This window comes from Bos indicus, chromosome 27, assembly GCF_029378745.1.
Source record: "Bos indicus isolate NIAB-ARS_2022 breed Sahiwal x Tharparkar chromosome 27, NIAB-ARS_B.indTharparkar_mat_pri_1.0, whole genome shotgun sequence".
Lineage (NCBI taxonomy): Eukaryota > Metazoa > Chordata > Mammalia > Artiodactyla > Bovidae > Bos > Bos indicus.
In genome coordinates, this window is record NC_091786.1 from 20203107 (window position 1) to 20219813 (window position 16707).

The 16707-nt window shown below is 42.2% G+C and overlaps 1 protein-coding gene across 4 annotated transcripts in view; it reads right to left on the reverse strand.

Moving 5' to 3' along the window:
* The window catches only part of MICU3 (mitochondrial calcium uptake family member 3), a 78554-nt gene extending 62002 nt beyond the window's left edge, over nucleotides 1–16552 (reverse strand). The window contains exon 1 of one of the 4 annotated variants that reach the window (XM_070781763.1): nucleotides 16123–16552. In XM_070781763.1, the coding sequence (XP_070637864.1) occupies nucleotides 16123–16512 (390 nt within the window). In that variant the 5' untranslated portion in view covers nucleotides 16513–16552. Of the gene's footprint in view, nucleotides 1–4741; nucleotides 7569–16122 lie in introns of those variants that run through there. The other 3 variants (XM_019953475.2, XM_070781764.1, XM_070781765.1) reach the window with 3 other exon arrangements.
* Nucleotides 16553–16707: the final 155 nt, after the last annotated feature.

Below are 16707 nucleotides of genomic sequence, written 5' to 3' on the forward strand. Positions count from 1 at the left end.
ACCGTTTTAAAGAACAAATTGATAGTTTCTATCAAAATATAATAGCTATGGACCCAGCAACTTAACATTTGCATGTACAAAGAACCCTGGATATTCACTGTAGCACAGTTAACAGTGGAAAAATAGAAACAATCAAAATTCCCATCAGTAGAGCAATGGTTAAATAAATTATGGCACATCACTAGAGTGGTCTGTGGTCATTTAAAAAGGATTCAATTAGGTAGATCTAGAAGTGGTTTTATGGTAAGAGCCACAAGACACATAGCAGAGTGAGAAAAAGCAAATTACGGAAGAATGGGTAAAAAATAAAAAGCTAAAATCAAAAAAAGCTCATTCTTAAACATAAATCATTTATATATCACATAAATACATACACATATACACATGCATACATAGACATATGTGTATAGACAGAAAAAATTGTGGAATGGTGCATTATTTCTTATAAAGCAAACAGAATATATATTAGCTCCACTTTACAAAAGAGTTAGCTTAGCCCAGCATCTAGAGAGGACTTAATCAGGGCCACTCAGGCAGCAAATGAGTCTGAGACCAAAACTCAGGTTTCAGGACACTCAACTGAGTGTTCTTCCACATTACACAACTTGGTACACTGAAATACAAGGGCACCGATTTTACAATCCTCCAGGCCTATGTTCAAACGCCAGTTTCAATACTTCCTAATTAGGTAAGCTTGGGAAAAAGAGATTTCTAAACTTTAGCATTTTCACTGTAAAATGGACAAATTAAGACTAACTCTGCTGGCTTCCCCAGTGGCTCAGTTCGTAAAGAATCCACCTGCAATGCAGGAGACCCAGGTTCGATCCCTGGATTTGGGAGATTCCCTGGAAAAGGAAATGGCAACCCACCCCAGCATTCTTGGCTGTAGAATCTCATGGACAGAGGAGCTTGGCAGCTACAGTCCATGGGGTAACAAAGAATCAGACACGACTGAGCGACTAAACAGCGAACGTTAACCACAAAGTGTAAACATTACATGAAAATTAAATGAGAAGACTCCCATCTCCTCTGGTCAATAAAATCAGTTTATGCAGAGTATCCTATGTGTTAATCAGCAGGGTCCAGAAATGGTCTTTGACATCTCAGATCCACGCATATATTTGCCAGCTCAGTACTTCCCTGTCACTTTAAGTTGGGAGTTCTCTAAATACATCCATGGTGACCAAACAATTCCAATTGCCTGACATTTCCTTGTGGCTCCCATCTGCTTCATGTGCTACTACCTTTCTCTCAATCATCCTGACTCAGCTCCAAACATCTAGATTATGCAATATGTGCATATTGCATATGTGGTATTATGCAATACCACATATTCTACTGATTTCTTGAGAGTGATGGCTGACCCTCAATGACAAAACCTCTGGCTATGCAGAGAGCCATTGTCTTTGGGGCCTGATTACATAATCACTCCAAACAGTTTTTCTAGGTTACAACTGAAAGAAACAAACACGCCATACCATTAATAGTCAGCTATTTTCCTTAAATAAGTCACCTTGAATTTACCTGCAGCTATAACAAAATAGCAGAGACTGGATGGCTTAGCGACAGAATTTACTTTGTCACAGTTCTGGAAGCTACAAGTCCAAGATCAAGGTGCCAGGACTGAGGTGGTATGATCTCTCTGGTTTGTAGATTGCCACGTTCTTTCTACATCCCCACATGGCCCTTCTGCAGGGTGTGGGCACAGAGAGAGACGGCAAGCTCTCTGGTGCCTCTGCTTACACTAGTCCTATAAGATCAGGAGTCCACTCTCCTGACCTCATTTAACCTTAATTACTCCCTTGGAGGTCTCACTTCCTAATACAGCCCTAATTGAGGGGTTAGGGCTTCAGCATATGAATTTTGGGGAGATACAGACCATTCAGTCCAGAACACCAACCACAAAGCAACCCACCTGCCTTGTCCTTTATTCACATATATAGTTCTTAAAAATGTTCTTTTATAGGCCATTCCCATCAAGTTGGCAATTTACTCTCTGGAAGAACTTGAATATTTGGAGATTTAACTATGTTCCCTCTCTTTTGGATAATTTATAAACAACCAAACAAAAAACATTAAATAAAATCAGTCTTGACTCCTCAACCTACCTGTACCCCAGTGGGGGGGTGAGGGTGGTGGATCCCTGCTTGCTAGTAACAACTTGAGATTCCCGGCCCAACTAACCTTGGCCTGTATGCATCCCAGCTGGGGGTTGGGGGGGGGTGGGGGCAGGCATTTCCAGTCCAGGATTCCCTGTCTGCCAACACTGGCCCAGGGGTACCCCAGCAGAAGGCTTGCAGGCTGCCAGTCCCAGCTTGTGGTTCTTTCTATGCCAGCCTCGGCCCAGCAACTTGGACAAACTCTAGCAGTGAACACACCTCTTCCAACGAGGCCTGATTCCCAACCAAGGGAGGCCACTGCTGCTGCCCTTCCAACTTTGTTCCTTCCTTGGGTACCCTCTCTTAGCCCAAGGGTATTCTTTATAATCCTGATTCCTTCTTAGTAGCTAATCCCCGTAAATGGTTAATATTTCTTTATACTGAGTCTTAACTGTTCAAGTTACCATGTGGCTTTTGTTTCTGACTGTTGAAATTATTATTGAAAAGGATAAACAAGTTTTAAAATGATGTAGTTTGGGTAGTTTATTCCCATTACACTGGCATTAAATTTTTTGGAAGAACTTAAATGTTACCTGAATTTAATAGAAAGAAAAGCTGAGAAGGCATTATCTGGGACAAAGTTTATAAAACTACTGCCTTCATTTATAAAACATTTAAAAATTAAGTCTGGAGAAGATTAAGGGATGGGAACAAAATTAAAGCAACTACTAATAATAACCCAATAAAGTATTCAGTTCAGTTCAGTTCAATTGCTCATTCATGTCCGACTCTTTGTGACCCATGGACTGCAGCACATCAGGCTTTCCTATTCATCACCAACTCCCGGAGCCTGCTCAAACTCACGTCCATCGAGTTGGTGATGCCATCCAACCATCTCATCCTCTATCGTTCCCTTCTCCTCCCGCCTTCAATCTTTCCCAGCGTCAGGGTCTTTTCAAATGAGTCAGCTCTTCATATCAGGTGGCCAAAGTATTGGAGTTTCAGCTTCAGCATCAGTCTTTTCAGTGAATATTCAGAGCTGATTTCCTTTAGGATTGACTGGTTGGATCTCCTTGCAGTCCAAGGGACTCTCAAGAGTCTTCTCTCAACACCACAGTTCAAAAGCATCAATTCTTCAGTGCTCAGCTTTCTTTATAGTACAATTCTCACATCCATACATGACTACTGGAAAAACCATAGCTTTGGCTAGACAGACCTTTGCTGGCAAAGTAATGTCTCTGCTTTTGAATATGCTGTCTAGGTTTGTCATAGCTTTTCTTCCAAGGAGTAAGTGTCTTTTAATTTCATGGGTACAGTCACCATCTGCAGTGATCTTGGAGCCCAAGAAAATAAAAGTCTCTCACTGTTTCCATTTTCTCCCCATCTGTTTGTCATGAAGTGATGGGACTTGATGCCATGATCTTAGTTTTCTGAATGTGGAGTTTTAAGCCAACTTTTTCACTCTCCTCTTTTACTTTCATCAAGAGGCTCTTTAGTTCTTCTTTGCTTTCTGCCGTAAGGGTGGTGTCATCTGCATATCTGAGGTTACTGATATTTCTCCTGGCAATCTTGATTCCACCTTGTGCTTCTTCCAGCCCAGCGTTTCTCATGATGTACTCTGCATAGAAGTTAAACAAGCAGGGTGACTATTATACAGCCTTGATGTACTCCTTTCACAGTTTGGAACCAGTCCATTGTTCCATGTCCAGTTCTAACTTTCTAATAAAATATTAGAAAGAGTAAAATGATTTTGAGATTAAAAAACTATATAGGTGACATAGACCTTACAGATTCAAATCAACCATCCCTACACCTAATTGGTAGAGTGTGTTTCAATATGGTTGTATTTCCCTATTGCTAGTGATATTAAGTATATTTTCATGTATTTATAGGTCTTTTGAATATCTTACTCTTGAATTGCCTATTCAGACCTTTTGTCCATTTTTCTATTGTGTTGTTTTTCTTATTAATCTGTAGATCATCACTATATATTCTGGATACTTACTTCATGGGAGTGCTATGTATCTTAAGTATCTTCTTCCATTTTAAGACTTCTTTGTATTTTCGTAGATATTTTTGTTTTAATGAAGTGAATGAGAAAAATGAGTGTTTTCCATCCGAAATTGTGTTCTTTGCCTTATTTTGAAAATCCTCCTCCTCCTAGGGTCAAAATTTCATTTTCATATATTTTTCTCTAAATATCTTAAAGTTTCACTTATCACCTTTAAGGCTGTAATCCACCTGGGTTATTATTGCAATGGGGTAGGCGTCTAAATTTACTTTTGCTTCCCACACAGAACACTTCAACTGTAATCAAGTCCTACCGTTTTGTGTATCACTGTTATCCAGTATTTGAGATCCAGTTTGGTTTAGCTCTCAAGATAATAATAATTATTGTTGTAATATGTATTCAATATTTAAGATTTACTTTATCTTTACCAATTTATTTACTGTTGCTTCTTAAATTTCACCCTTTTTTCATGTTCATTTCTTCCTGATAGTCAATCTTTAATAGTTCCTTCAATGATGATCAGAGATTGGTAAGCAATCTCAGACTTATGAAAAATGAATTTATTTTATCCTCATTCCTAAATGATAATTTATCTAGGTAAAGATATCTAATGGTAGTTATTTTCTCTTACCTCTTTGAAAATAGTTATCTCCTGACTTCTATCCATTGTCACAAATTAGTCTTCAATCAGGCCAACAGCCATGCCTTTCTAGGAAACTGGTTCTATCTTCCTTTATTTTTGATTTTCAGTTTCACTATAATCTGACCATTTTTATTTATCCTGCTCAGGACTGTTTATGCTTCCTGAATCTGAGGATTAATGTTTGTGTTCCTTCTAAGAACTGTTCAGGTATTCTCTCTTAGAATACTGCTTCTCATTCTCTCTGTTCTTTGAGCCTGTAATCCCTAATTGAGGAATTTTAGACCCTTTCAGTCTATCTTGCACATCTCTTAAACACGCCTTAGTATTTGCCATTTCTTTTTTTCTTTTTTAATTTTATTTTTGGCTGTGATGGGTCTTGGTCACTGCGCGGGCTTTTCTCTAGTTGAGACAAGTAGGGGCTACTCTCTAGTTGTGACCTCACAGGCTTCTAATTGTGATGGCTTCTCCTGCTGCAGAGCATGGACCCTAGGGAACTCAGGCTTCTGTAGTTGCGGCCTACAGGCTGTAGAACACAGGCTCAGTAGTTGTGGCACACGGGCTTAGTTGCCCCACAGCATGTGGGATCTTCCTAGACCAGGGATCTAATCCATTTCTCCTGCATTGGCAGGTGGATTCTTTACCACTGGACCACCAGGGAAGTCCTGCCATTTCTTTAAAAGTGTGTTACATTCTGTGTAGTTCTTCAAAATTATCTTCCAGATTACTAATTGCCTCTTCAGTTATGTTTTATATGCTGCCTAATCTATCCAACCTCAAAGACCATATTTTACATTGTGGGAAGTTCTATTTGATTCTTTATTATAATCTACCATTCTTCATACTGATTTCCCATTATGTCTTTAGTTAGTTAGTTAGTTCAGTCACTCAGTCGTGTCTGAGTCTTTGCGACCCCATGAATCGCAGCACGCCAGGCCTCCCTGTCCATCACCAACTCCCAGAGTTCACCCAGACTCACGTCCATCGGGTCAGTGATGCCATCCAGCCATCTCATCCTCTGTCGTCCCCTTCTCCTCCTGCCCCCAATCCCTCCCAGCATCACAGTCTTTTCCAATGAGTCAACTCTTCGCATGAGGTGGCCAAAGTACTGGAGTTTCAGCTTTAGCATCATTCCTTCCAAAGAAATCCTAGGGCTGATCTCCTTCAGAATGGACTGGCTGGGTCTCCTTGCAGTCCAAGGGACTCTCAAGAGTCTTCTCTTTAATCATTCTGAATATCCTTAATTGACAGACTCAACCAAATGATCCTATTATTAAACTGTGAGGAATATAATCACTCAGTTTGCTGAGTTTATGAGTTTATCTTCCTAGAGGCCTTCTCTGTAGAAATTACAGGTGGCCGGTGTTTGGGGCATCTCCCTCAAAGAAGTTTTGCATTTTTTTCTGCCGGCTTTATCAGTTTGTTTTTTTCACCCAGGGTAATAGAAGTGCTAACTCTAAACCCATATGAGGCAGTGTTGTTGTTTATTTGCTAAGTCATGTCCAACTCTTTTTTTTTTTTTTAATTAATTTTTTTTTTAAATTTTATTTTACATGTCCAACTCTTTTGCAAACCCATGAACTGTAGCTCACCAGGTTCCTCTGTTCAGGGATTTCCCAGACAAGAATACTGGATTGGGTTGCCATTTCCTTCTCACAGGGATCTTCCCAACCCAGGGATTGAACTCACATCTCCTGCATTCTCAGGTGGATTCTTTACCACTGAGCCACCTGGGAAGCCCCATGAGGTAGTGTGGGACCATTTTTATACTTTCTCAGGAGAGTCCTTTTTTCCACTTAGAGCCCATGCAGACATCTTCAGACTTCCCTGTCACTGCTTAGTACCGGGAGGGAGAGGAGGGGTCTGGGGAATCACTTGTTCATCATTTGTTCTGTTGCTGTAGGCTCTGGCTTTAGGGAGATGGAATTTCAGTTCGAACTTTCCAAGGTCTTGTCTCCTGTCCCCACGAAGGCCTTAAAATCCAAACCCCCAGGATTCTATGAATACTGACTCACTGCTCTCTCACTGAAGCCACAGCTCACACTATTCTAGCTCCTAGTTTCCTCTTTACTTCTGCCCTGGCAATTTCCTTTAGTTTCTTAAAAGGGCAAAATGGTATTTAAAAGGATGTTTAAAATATTTTGATGACAGATTATGGAGCATGCTGTATGGATAAAACCAAGGTCTAAACCATTTATTTTATTAAGTGAACATCCCATAATTTATTTAGGAGCATTTTCTTTTCACTTAAAAGCTGTTCTCCCAACACAATATATTTCACAACCGACAAAGACCAATATATACCAACTGCTCATTCTCTAGTTTTTCCTTAGAAAGAGGACTCGTGTTTAGCTGGGCCCAAGAGCACACAGAACAAGGTCATATCTCTCAGGCTTTGTTGCAGTTGGATAGGCCGTTTGATTAAGTTTTTGCTAATGTAAATAAAACTGTTTTTGAGACTTCCTGGAAAGTCAACTTAAAAGCTGCTGACTCAGCCAGACAAGGCACAGGAGTGTAAAGGCAAGGTCATCATTCTGACTTCTTTCTCCTGACCTCAAGCCAACTGCTCCTCATGGCACTTTGCTTTTACTTATTTCAACCTATGTTATTTCCATAATCACTTTAATCCCTGAGTTTAAAGCTGTGGCACAGGGCAATCAGTAGTAATGTACAGATGTGAGAGGTGGACCATAAAGAAGGCTGTTCAGTTCAGTCGCTCAGTCATATCCAACTCTTTGAGACCCCATGAATTGCAGCACGCTAGGCCTCCCTGTCCATCACCAACTCCTGGAGTTCTACCAAACTCATGTGCATTGAGTTGGTGATGCCATCCAGCCATCTCATCCTCTGGCGTCCCCTTCTCCTCCTGCCCCCAATCCCTCCCAGCATCAGGGTCTTTTCTAATGAGTCAACTCTTTGCACGAGGTGGCCAAAATATTGGAATTTCAGCTTCAGCATCAGTCCTTCCAAAGAACACCCAGGACTGATCTCCTTTAGAATGGACTGGTTGGATCTCCTTGAAGTCCAAGGGACTCTCAAGAGTCTTCTCCAACACCACAGTTCAAAAGCATCAATTCTTCGGCGCTCAGCTTTCTTCGCAGTCCAACTCTCACATCCATACACAACCAAAGGAAAAACCATAGCCTTGACTAGACGGACCTTTGTTGGCAAAGTAATGTCTCTGCTTTTGAATATGCTATCTAGGTTGATCATAACTTTCCTTCCAAGGAGTAAGCGTCTTTTAATTTCATGGCTGCAGTCACCATCTGCAGTGATTTTGGAGCCCCCAAAAATAAAGTCTGACACTGTTTCCACTCTTTCCCCATCTATTTCCCATGAAGTGATGGGACCAGATGCCATGATCTTTGTTTTCTGAATGTTGAGCTTTAAGCCAACTTTTTCACTCTCCACTTTCACTTTCATCAAGAGGCTTTTGAGTTTCTCTTCACTTTCTGCCATAAGGGTGGTGTCATCTGCATATCTGTCGTTATTGATATCTCTTCCGGCTATCTTGATTCCAGCTTGTGCTTTTTCCAGTCCAGCGTTTCTCATGATGTACTCTGCATAGAAGTTAAATAAACAGGGTGACAATATACAGCCTTGACGTACTCCTTTTCCTATTTGGAACCAGTCTGTTGTTCCATGTCCAGTTCTAACTGTTGCTTCCTGACCTGCATATAGGTTTCTCAAGAGGCAGGTCAGGTGGTCTGGTATTCCCATCTCTTTCAGAATTTTCCACAGTTTATTGTGATCCACACAGTCAAAGGCTTTGGCATAGTCAAGAAAGCAGAAATAGATGTTTTTCTGGAACTCTCTTGCTTTTTCCATGATCCAGCGGATGTTGGCAATTTGATCTCTGGTTCTTCTGCCTTTTCTAAAACCAGCTTGAACATCTGGAAGTTCACGGTTCATGTATTGCTGAAGCCTGGCTTGGAGAATTTTGAGCATTACTTTACTAGCGTGTGAGATGAGTGCAGTTGTGTGGTAGTTTGAGCATTCTTTGGCATTGCCTTTCTTTGGGATTGGAATGAAAACTGACCTTTTCCAGCCCTGTGGCCACTGCTGAGTTTTCCAAATTTGCTGGCATATTGAGTGCAGCACTTTCACAGCATCATCTTTCAGGATGTGAAATAGCTCCACTGGAATTCCATCACCTCCACTAGCTTTGTTCATAGTGATGCTTTCTAAGGCCCACTTGATTTCACATTCCAGGATGTATGGCTCTAGGTGAGTGATCACACCATCATGATTATCTTGGTCGTGAAGATCTTTTTTGTACAGTTCTTCTATGTATTCTTGCCACCTCTTCTTAATATCTTCTGCTTCTGTTAGGTCCATACCATTTCTGTCCTTTATCGAGCCTATCTTTGCATGAAATGTTCCCTTGGTATCTCTAATTTTCCTGAAGAGATCTCTAGTCTTTCCCATTCTGTTGTTTTCCTCTATTTCTTTGCTGAGCAGCCAAGAATTGATGCTTTTGAACTGTGGTGTTGGAGAAGACTCTTGAGGGTCCCTTGGACTGCAAGGAGATCCAACCAGTCCATCCTGAACGATATCAACTGCAAATATTCATTGGAAGGACTGATGCTGAAGCTCCAACACTTTGGCCACCTGATGTGAAGAGCCAACACACTGGAAGAGACCTCAATTGCTGGGAAAGACTTAAGGCAAAAGGAGAAGGGGGTAACAGAGGATGAGATGGTTGGATGGCATCACTGATTCAACGGACATGAGTTTGAGCAGACTCTGGGAGATAGTGAAGGACAGGGAAGCCCGCCATGCTGCAGTCCATGAGGCTGCAAAGAGTCAGACACCACTTAGCAAGTGAACGACTACAACAGGGCAATCACAAGCAGCCTTGGGCAGAGATCACTGTAGAGGGAGGAAAGGAGGGAAAGAAAGGGGAAGAAGATCTGTACTTTCCCAGGTAGAAGCTAAACATTAAGTGAAGATCAAATTGCTTCTGACTAGTATGTGATACTGTGAGTGAATCAGGAGTTACACCAGAGTGTCTCCACCCATTTTTATAGGTAAGGTAACTGTCCCATCTGTCCCCCAGTAACTTTTTTTTCCAAAGGAATAAAACTTCCTAGGGAGTCACTGTACCCACCTATAATTAACAGAGCACAGCTGCAGGTACCTGAATTACATATGCATTGAAGAATGCCACTTTCTCTACAGATTTTAAGAGAATCTAAGCCCTGAATAAAACATATCACCGAAACATGGAAGAGTCATGTTTCTAGAATTTTTCTATCAGCTGATCATCAAACAATGCACCCCCTATAATCCCAGCAACTTCTGCCCTTATAAATCTTGACATTTAGATCACTCCACTCTGGTTCATTTTTCCATATCCTCCCAGTTTTCACCATTCTACTGAAGATCAATGTTCAACTCGATCTATGGCTTCAGCCAAGTTTCAAATCCTGAGAGATGAGGGGTGTGGGGAGGGATGTGGGGAGAAGACACAAGTGCTATTCTCTTATAATTTGCCAGCAGGTGGCAGGCTCCTTGAGAAATTTGCCTCCTTGTCTACAGTTTTATAAAACCCTTTAAGTAACTACCATAATGACTCAGGATAAATTCTAGATTTTAATTATTTGGTGATATATAGGTGCAAAATTTTTGAAAGTTAAATACTTAGTTCATGATAGCACTTTTGAGTAATAAACTTTAGAATATTTGAATTGCTATCTTTTGTTGGCTTCCACGACCTTCCTGGCTTTCTTTAATCTGTCTGGGTCTCAGCTTTTTGCAGAGTTCCATTTCTCTGTTGGTCTTGTAAATTGCTGATGCTCACCAGGGCTCTCTCCTTAAGTGCTTTTCTCTTGTTATGTGTATTCCGAATAATGTCATACATTCTTATGACTTTCAACACTTGACAACTCCCAAGTCAGTATCTATAGTACAGATTTCTCTTCAGTGCTTCTGACCTATGTATTGAGCTGGAAACATCCCTTCAGCTGTCCAAAGATCCTTTGATCCACTATGCAAGTTAGAAATTCATCATCCATGTACACTACCCCTAACCTGTCTTTTTGTTATTTCTCTTGAGGACCTAGTCTCAGTGAACTACTGCACTACCCACCCAAGTCACCCAAAACAAAAACTTGAATCTCATCCTAGACCCTTCCATCTCTCTCATTCCTGAAGACCAAGCAACTGCCAAATCCTGTTGACCGCCTAATCTCTCTCCCATCCAGCAGCTTCTAAGTGCCTCACTGTCATTTTCCTAGTAAAGCCACAACCATCTCTTGTCTAAAGAAATGTCACTGGTAAAAACTGCTTGCCATGGAAATTCCTAGGTGGTCTAGTGGTTAGATCCCATGCTCTCTCTACTGAGGCCCTCAGTCAGAGAACTACCATCCCACAAGCCTCAAAGCACAGCAAAAATGAAACAACATAAACTGCTTGATGTGTATTTTCTTTTTAACCAAGAATGTGGAGAACCATACCCTCTAACATTCTCTCCTAAGAGGCAATAGCATCTCACCTGGCCACCCTGTGACAAATAAATCTACCAGATCCTGAAAGTGAAAAAGTGAAGGTGTTAGTGGACTCTTTGTGACCCTGTGGACTGTATGTAGGCCATCAGGCCCCTCTGTCCATGGAAGTCTCCAGGCAAGGTACTGGAGTGGGTTGCCATGCCCTTTTCTAGGGGATCGTCCCACCCGAGGGATCAAACCCAGGTTTCCTGCATTGCAGGCAGATTCTTTATCATCTGAGCCACCTGGGAAACCCAGATTCTACCAAGAAAACAAAAGAGAGGTTCACCTAGTTTAACTTCCTATACAACTAGGTTATTCTACACAGAATTTACCTATCTTCAGCTTCCCATTTATGTGACTCCTCTCATAAAATTCTGCTACATTTACACATCTGGCAAGTTCTTCAATATTCTGAGAAAGAAGAAGCATTACCTCAAGTATCAAAATGTGTTGCCTTAAAAAGAGGTTGGAAAAGGTATATAGCAAAAGAAACTTAAAAATACATGATCACTGGTCTTTATTATAGTAATACACAAAAGAGATAAAAAATAAAAAAATATTGTTCTCTTTTCTTCTTAAGATGAACAAATCATAAAATAGATCATGCCTTACAAATAATATGTAAAATAGTAGGTTAAGGTATGTTAAGCAACCTAGCAGATTTAAAAAATTCTGACCCTGAAACAGAAAGGCAGTTTTAGAACAAAAATTTTTCCACTGATAAAAAATAGTGTTTTAAGGTTAACTGTAGGGTTCTAAACAAAATCTTGTCAACATCTCTCTATAACATATAACATTCAAGTCCATATTTACAGAAAAATTTTGGCAAGCCAAGCTTGCGCAATTAAAATAAATACAATGTCATGTGGTCTGGTCTCCCAAAGCCTGGAATTTTGACCCTGGCTGAAGTCTTCCCAATTCTAATGCTATAAATAACTACTTTAGTTGAACAAAATGTGAAACTATTAATTCTCACAGAATGGGGTTGTGTCTTTTCAAATGTGTATGTCCTGGGCAAATATTTAGCGTGGGTTTATTTGCTCAACAAATATTTACTATGTGCCTACTAGGACTAGAGGGCTTCCCTGCAGGCTCAGTGGTAAAGAATCTGTGTGCCAATGCAGGAGACACAAGAGATGTGGGTTCAGTCCCTGAGTCGGGAAGATCCCTGCAGGAAGAAATGGCAACCCACTCCAGTATTCTTGCCTGGAGAATCCCATGGACAGAGGAGCCTGGCAGGCTACAGTTCATGGGGTGGCAAAGAGTCGGACATGACTGAGGGACTAAACAACAAGAAACCAGGAATAGGCTCCATACCAGGCAATGAAGATAAAAGGTGATCAAGACCAACACTATGCTGCTCCTTAAAAGACTAAGACAGCAGGGAAGAGAGTTAACAAAAAACTGCAAAAAGTCATCATCTGGGAATACAGGATAAGCAGGGGTATTTGAACAAATCTATCAGGGAAGGCCTTCTGGAGGAAGTTCAGAGGCAGTGTCTTTAAAACAAACATCTTCAAGGTAACAGAACTGTATGTCTGTACGTTACTGTTGTTCACTCCCATCAGTTATATTATTCTCATAACAGCTACAGGTTAATTTATATGCTAGGTTTATGTTCAGTATAAAATGAAGCTTAAAAGAGGCTTTATAAATCAAAGTTTCTTAGCTATAGTATGAAACATCAAAAGGAATCACTTCTACCACTTCAGGGAAATCAAATATAAGCATAATAAACGAAGAGACAACTCTAGTTGAAACTATTTCTGACACATGGCAGATTGAACTCATGACTTTCAGCCCCTTCCTCCTCTAACCACATTAAGATCACAATAAATGAATCTCTCAAAAGGTGTAAACACACAAGGACTGAAAAAGCAAAAAAGGAAAGGAGACTTAAACACTCAAGAGAATTCATCAGACTTGTACAATTGAAGGCCTGGAGGAGTGATAATTGACCTAGAGAAGCAGAGGCACTCCCTGGGTGCCTTGGAGGAGGAGGCCAAACAGAAGTTGGCTGATTGTCAGCACAGACCCCAGAAAGGATGAGGCCCAGGGAACACATGTTGTCGTGGAAGCAGAGCAAGCAGTGGGGCTGAAAAGAGAGGATGAGATAACAGGATGGAAGCCCATCCCTGGACATTCCCCCAGCACACATGCTCTCACACGAACATGCACTTGTGCCTGAATCCAGAAGACAACTGCTCGTCCCAACTCACCTATTCTTTACAGAAGTGCAATGACACCAGAGAAAAAGACTTTTAAAATACTGACATTTGGATGCCACCCTAATGAAAAGCCCAGATTACCAAATGAAAAGTCATGCTCAGGTACAAAGAGCTTCTCAAATTCAGACAGGCAACAACCACAAGTAAGCAAGGAAAACCTCCAAAAAGGAAGTGAGAGCTTAGAAAATCAAACGAAAAAAAAAAAAAATCTGGAAGAAACAACACAATGCATGGAGTAGTAGACAATTTTTAAAAATCCTATAATTAATATTCTTATGATACAAAGAGAACTTTAGCAGCCATAAAACAAAACAGAATGCTGAAACACATGAACAGCAGAGAACACAAAATAGTTCTTTGAATTAAAAAATTAGGATAGTTGAAATAAAACATTTAAAAGGCAGGTTGGGAGATCAAAGATACTTCCCATATCAAATAAACAGATTAAAAAGCTAGAATGTAAGTAAGATTAGAATTTCAATAAGATTAGGATCTGTCAGGAAGTGTAACTTCAAACTGACACAGATTCCAGAAAAAGAAAACAGAGAAGAAACTGTCCAAGAAATAATACAAGAAAAGTACAAAGAACTTCCAGATGTGAATTTCCTTACTGAAAGGATCCTTAAGTATAAGGCACAGTAAACAAAAAAATGCCCACACCAAAGCTCATTATCCTGAAATTTTCAAACACCAGGGATAAAAAGATTATAAAAGTTTTCAGAGGATAGGAAAAATAAAATGCAAAAGGAATAAGGGTAAGACACAACTTCAGTATTATTTGATTTTTAAAACAATGTACAAGAATTTTTATAAACAGCAAGCAATAATAATGTAGGTAAATAAATACAGACAATAAATAAGTAAACAAATGAATAAAATAAAAATACAAATTTGCCGAATGCTCACTACATGCTAGGAGTACCATTCTAACTCCTTTAAATATATTAACTCATTTAACTGTCACAACTCTATGAGACAGACTATTAATTTCACAGATGAGGATACAGGCATTGAGTTTCAGTAATGACACAACTAGGAAGTGATAAAACCAGAGTCCCAGCTCTCTGAGTGTGGGCTTTCAAAAACTGCATGACACTCTCTCAACTTTAAAAGTAAAACTGATTTGTTAGAAAGAAGAAAATACCATTTGAATCTTCAATGTTCCCAGATAACTGAGGTTGATTAAAAGGCTTCCCTTGTGGCTCAACTGGTAAAGAAACCCCCTGCAATGTGGGAGACCTGGGTTCAATCCCTGGGTTGGGAAGATCCCCTGGAGAAGGGAAAGGCTAGCCACTCCAGTATTCTGGCCTGGAGAATTCCCTGGACTGTATAGTCCATGGGGTCGCAAAGCCTCCGACACGACTAAGCGCCTTTCACTTTCACTTTCACTTGGTTAAACAGGACACAAGCTTAACATGTGTTTGTGACGCGGTGAAGGGGGTGAAGGTTGAGGGTATTTGTTAGTATTTTAACCATTCACTGTATAAATATACTTTACGCTATGTATTTGTGATTTGCTACTAGAAGGTCCTTAACATAGATTCCCTGCTCTACATCAACAATCTCCACCAAAAGAACTGATGAACTTACATCAGATCACCATCACCGATTTGGGCAAAGAATAAAGAGTATATAAATTATATGAAAGTTCAAAACAGAATAGTTGTCTCTTCCCCCAATTATTGTCATCTAAGCCCTTCACACTCTTCCTGTCTTGCAAGAGTTTTCCTAAATGACTTCCTAGTCATGCATGATTCTTGATACACTAATAAGACAAAAGCTTCCTGCCCCTCTTTTCACTCTTGCCTTATACTCACCTTTACCTTATATTGTCAACCACATGATGATACCTGAACAGTTTCCTCTGAAATTTCTCTACAAGAGTTAATCCTCTTTCAGTTTCCTACTTTTACTGTCCTATCCATCTTCTCGCTTATTGATCGTACTTAAGAGTATCTGGCTTTACTAGGGGAGGAGGGAGAGAAATACACTTCTTGAATAATTGTTGTTTTTTAATCTGGTGACATCTTCACTCGTTCTTTCTGACATATAAGGAGGCTACACAGTTTTGGCATTTCCGCTCTTGGGACTCATAAACCTCCTTACAATAATGCAGTGGCCTCTGGGATCTCAGACCACGCCTTTGATGCGCTCGCTCCTAAGGTGCTGAACCTCCTTGATCATGCGCTGAGGCCGGCTCTGCCTGGGAGTACGTTCTCTCGCGTATGCAGCCCTTTCTGCCATGACTTTCAGCCTGTCTTGCCCTTGGCTTCTGCTGGGTCAGGGTTTTTTTAATTTTGTCGTGGGTTTGGGCTTTGGTGGCTAGGTGGCGGCTGCAGCAACCTAAAGGTCCTGATGTGATGCGTCAAGACATGTGATGCACCAGGTGTGTCTTCCCCACGCTGGGTGAACAGACTCGGCTGCCCGAGTCTGGGCTGCCCGGCCTAGAAGGTTTCGGTCTCGCTCACAGGACGTCCCTGATCGGCGGCCCCAGAGTCACACCGCGACAACCCCCAACGTCCGGTCTCACGCGCGCCCCGCGCGGCCGTCACCCCGTCTCTCCCGGCGCTCAGGTGTTAACACCTGGCGGTCTTCACCCCGGGAGTCACCTGCCGGCCCGCCCAGGCGCGCGCAGGCGCTCCCACGCACGTACCGTCTCCTTGGCAGCGGCGACCGGGATGGGGAACAGCCCCCCGCCGCCGGGCGGGTCCTCTGGCTCTGCGGCCGCGCTGTCCGAGGGGAGCCAGGGGCCCGCCGCCCGCGCGGAGTCGGCCCTGGGGTCCCCGTACAGCTGGTAGCACACCAGGCCGACCAGACCCCCGCCGGCCGCGGCAGCGAAGCTCAGCTCCCGCCAGCGCCGCCGCCGCCTCCAAGCCGCCTCCGCCACAGCCCCCTCGTCCTCCTCCCGGCAGGAGAAGGGCCGGCCCGGAGGGCCCGGGGCTGTCCCCGCAGGCCGCCCCCACGGCCCATGGGCGGGATGATGAGGCGAGCACGGAGGCGGCAGCCGAGGCGGCGGCCACAGGAGCCTCCGCAGCGCAGCCATAGCGGGAGCTGCCGGCGCCTCAGCCAGGAGGGGGCGGGTGAGGGGGTGGAGGGGGGCCCGAAACATCGCGAGAAGTCGGTGCGCCGAGCCTCGTCGCTGGCCGAGAGCGACCCTAAGATTGCCGCCCCTCACTGGAGTCACCTGTCGGAGCGCCTTCGGCTAAAGGGTGTAGAGGAGGGGGATCTCTGGCTGCGA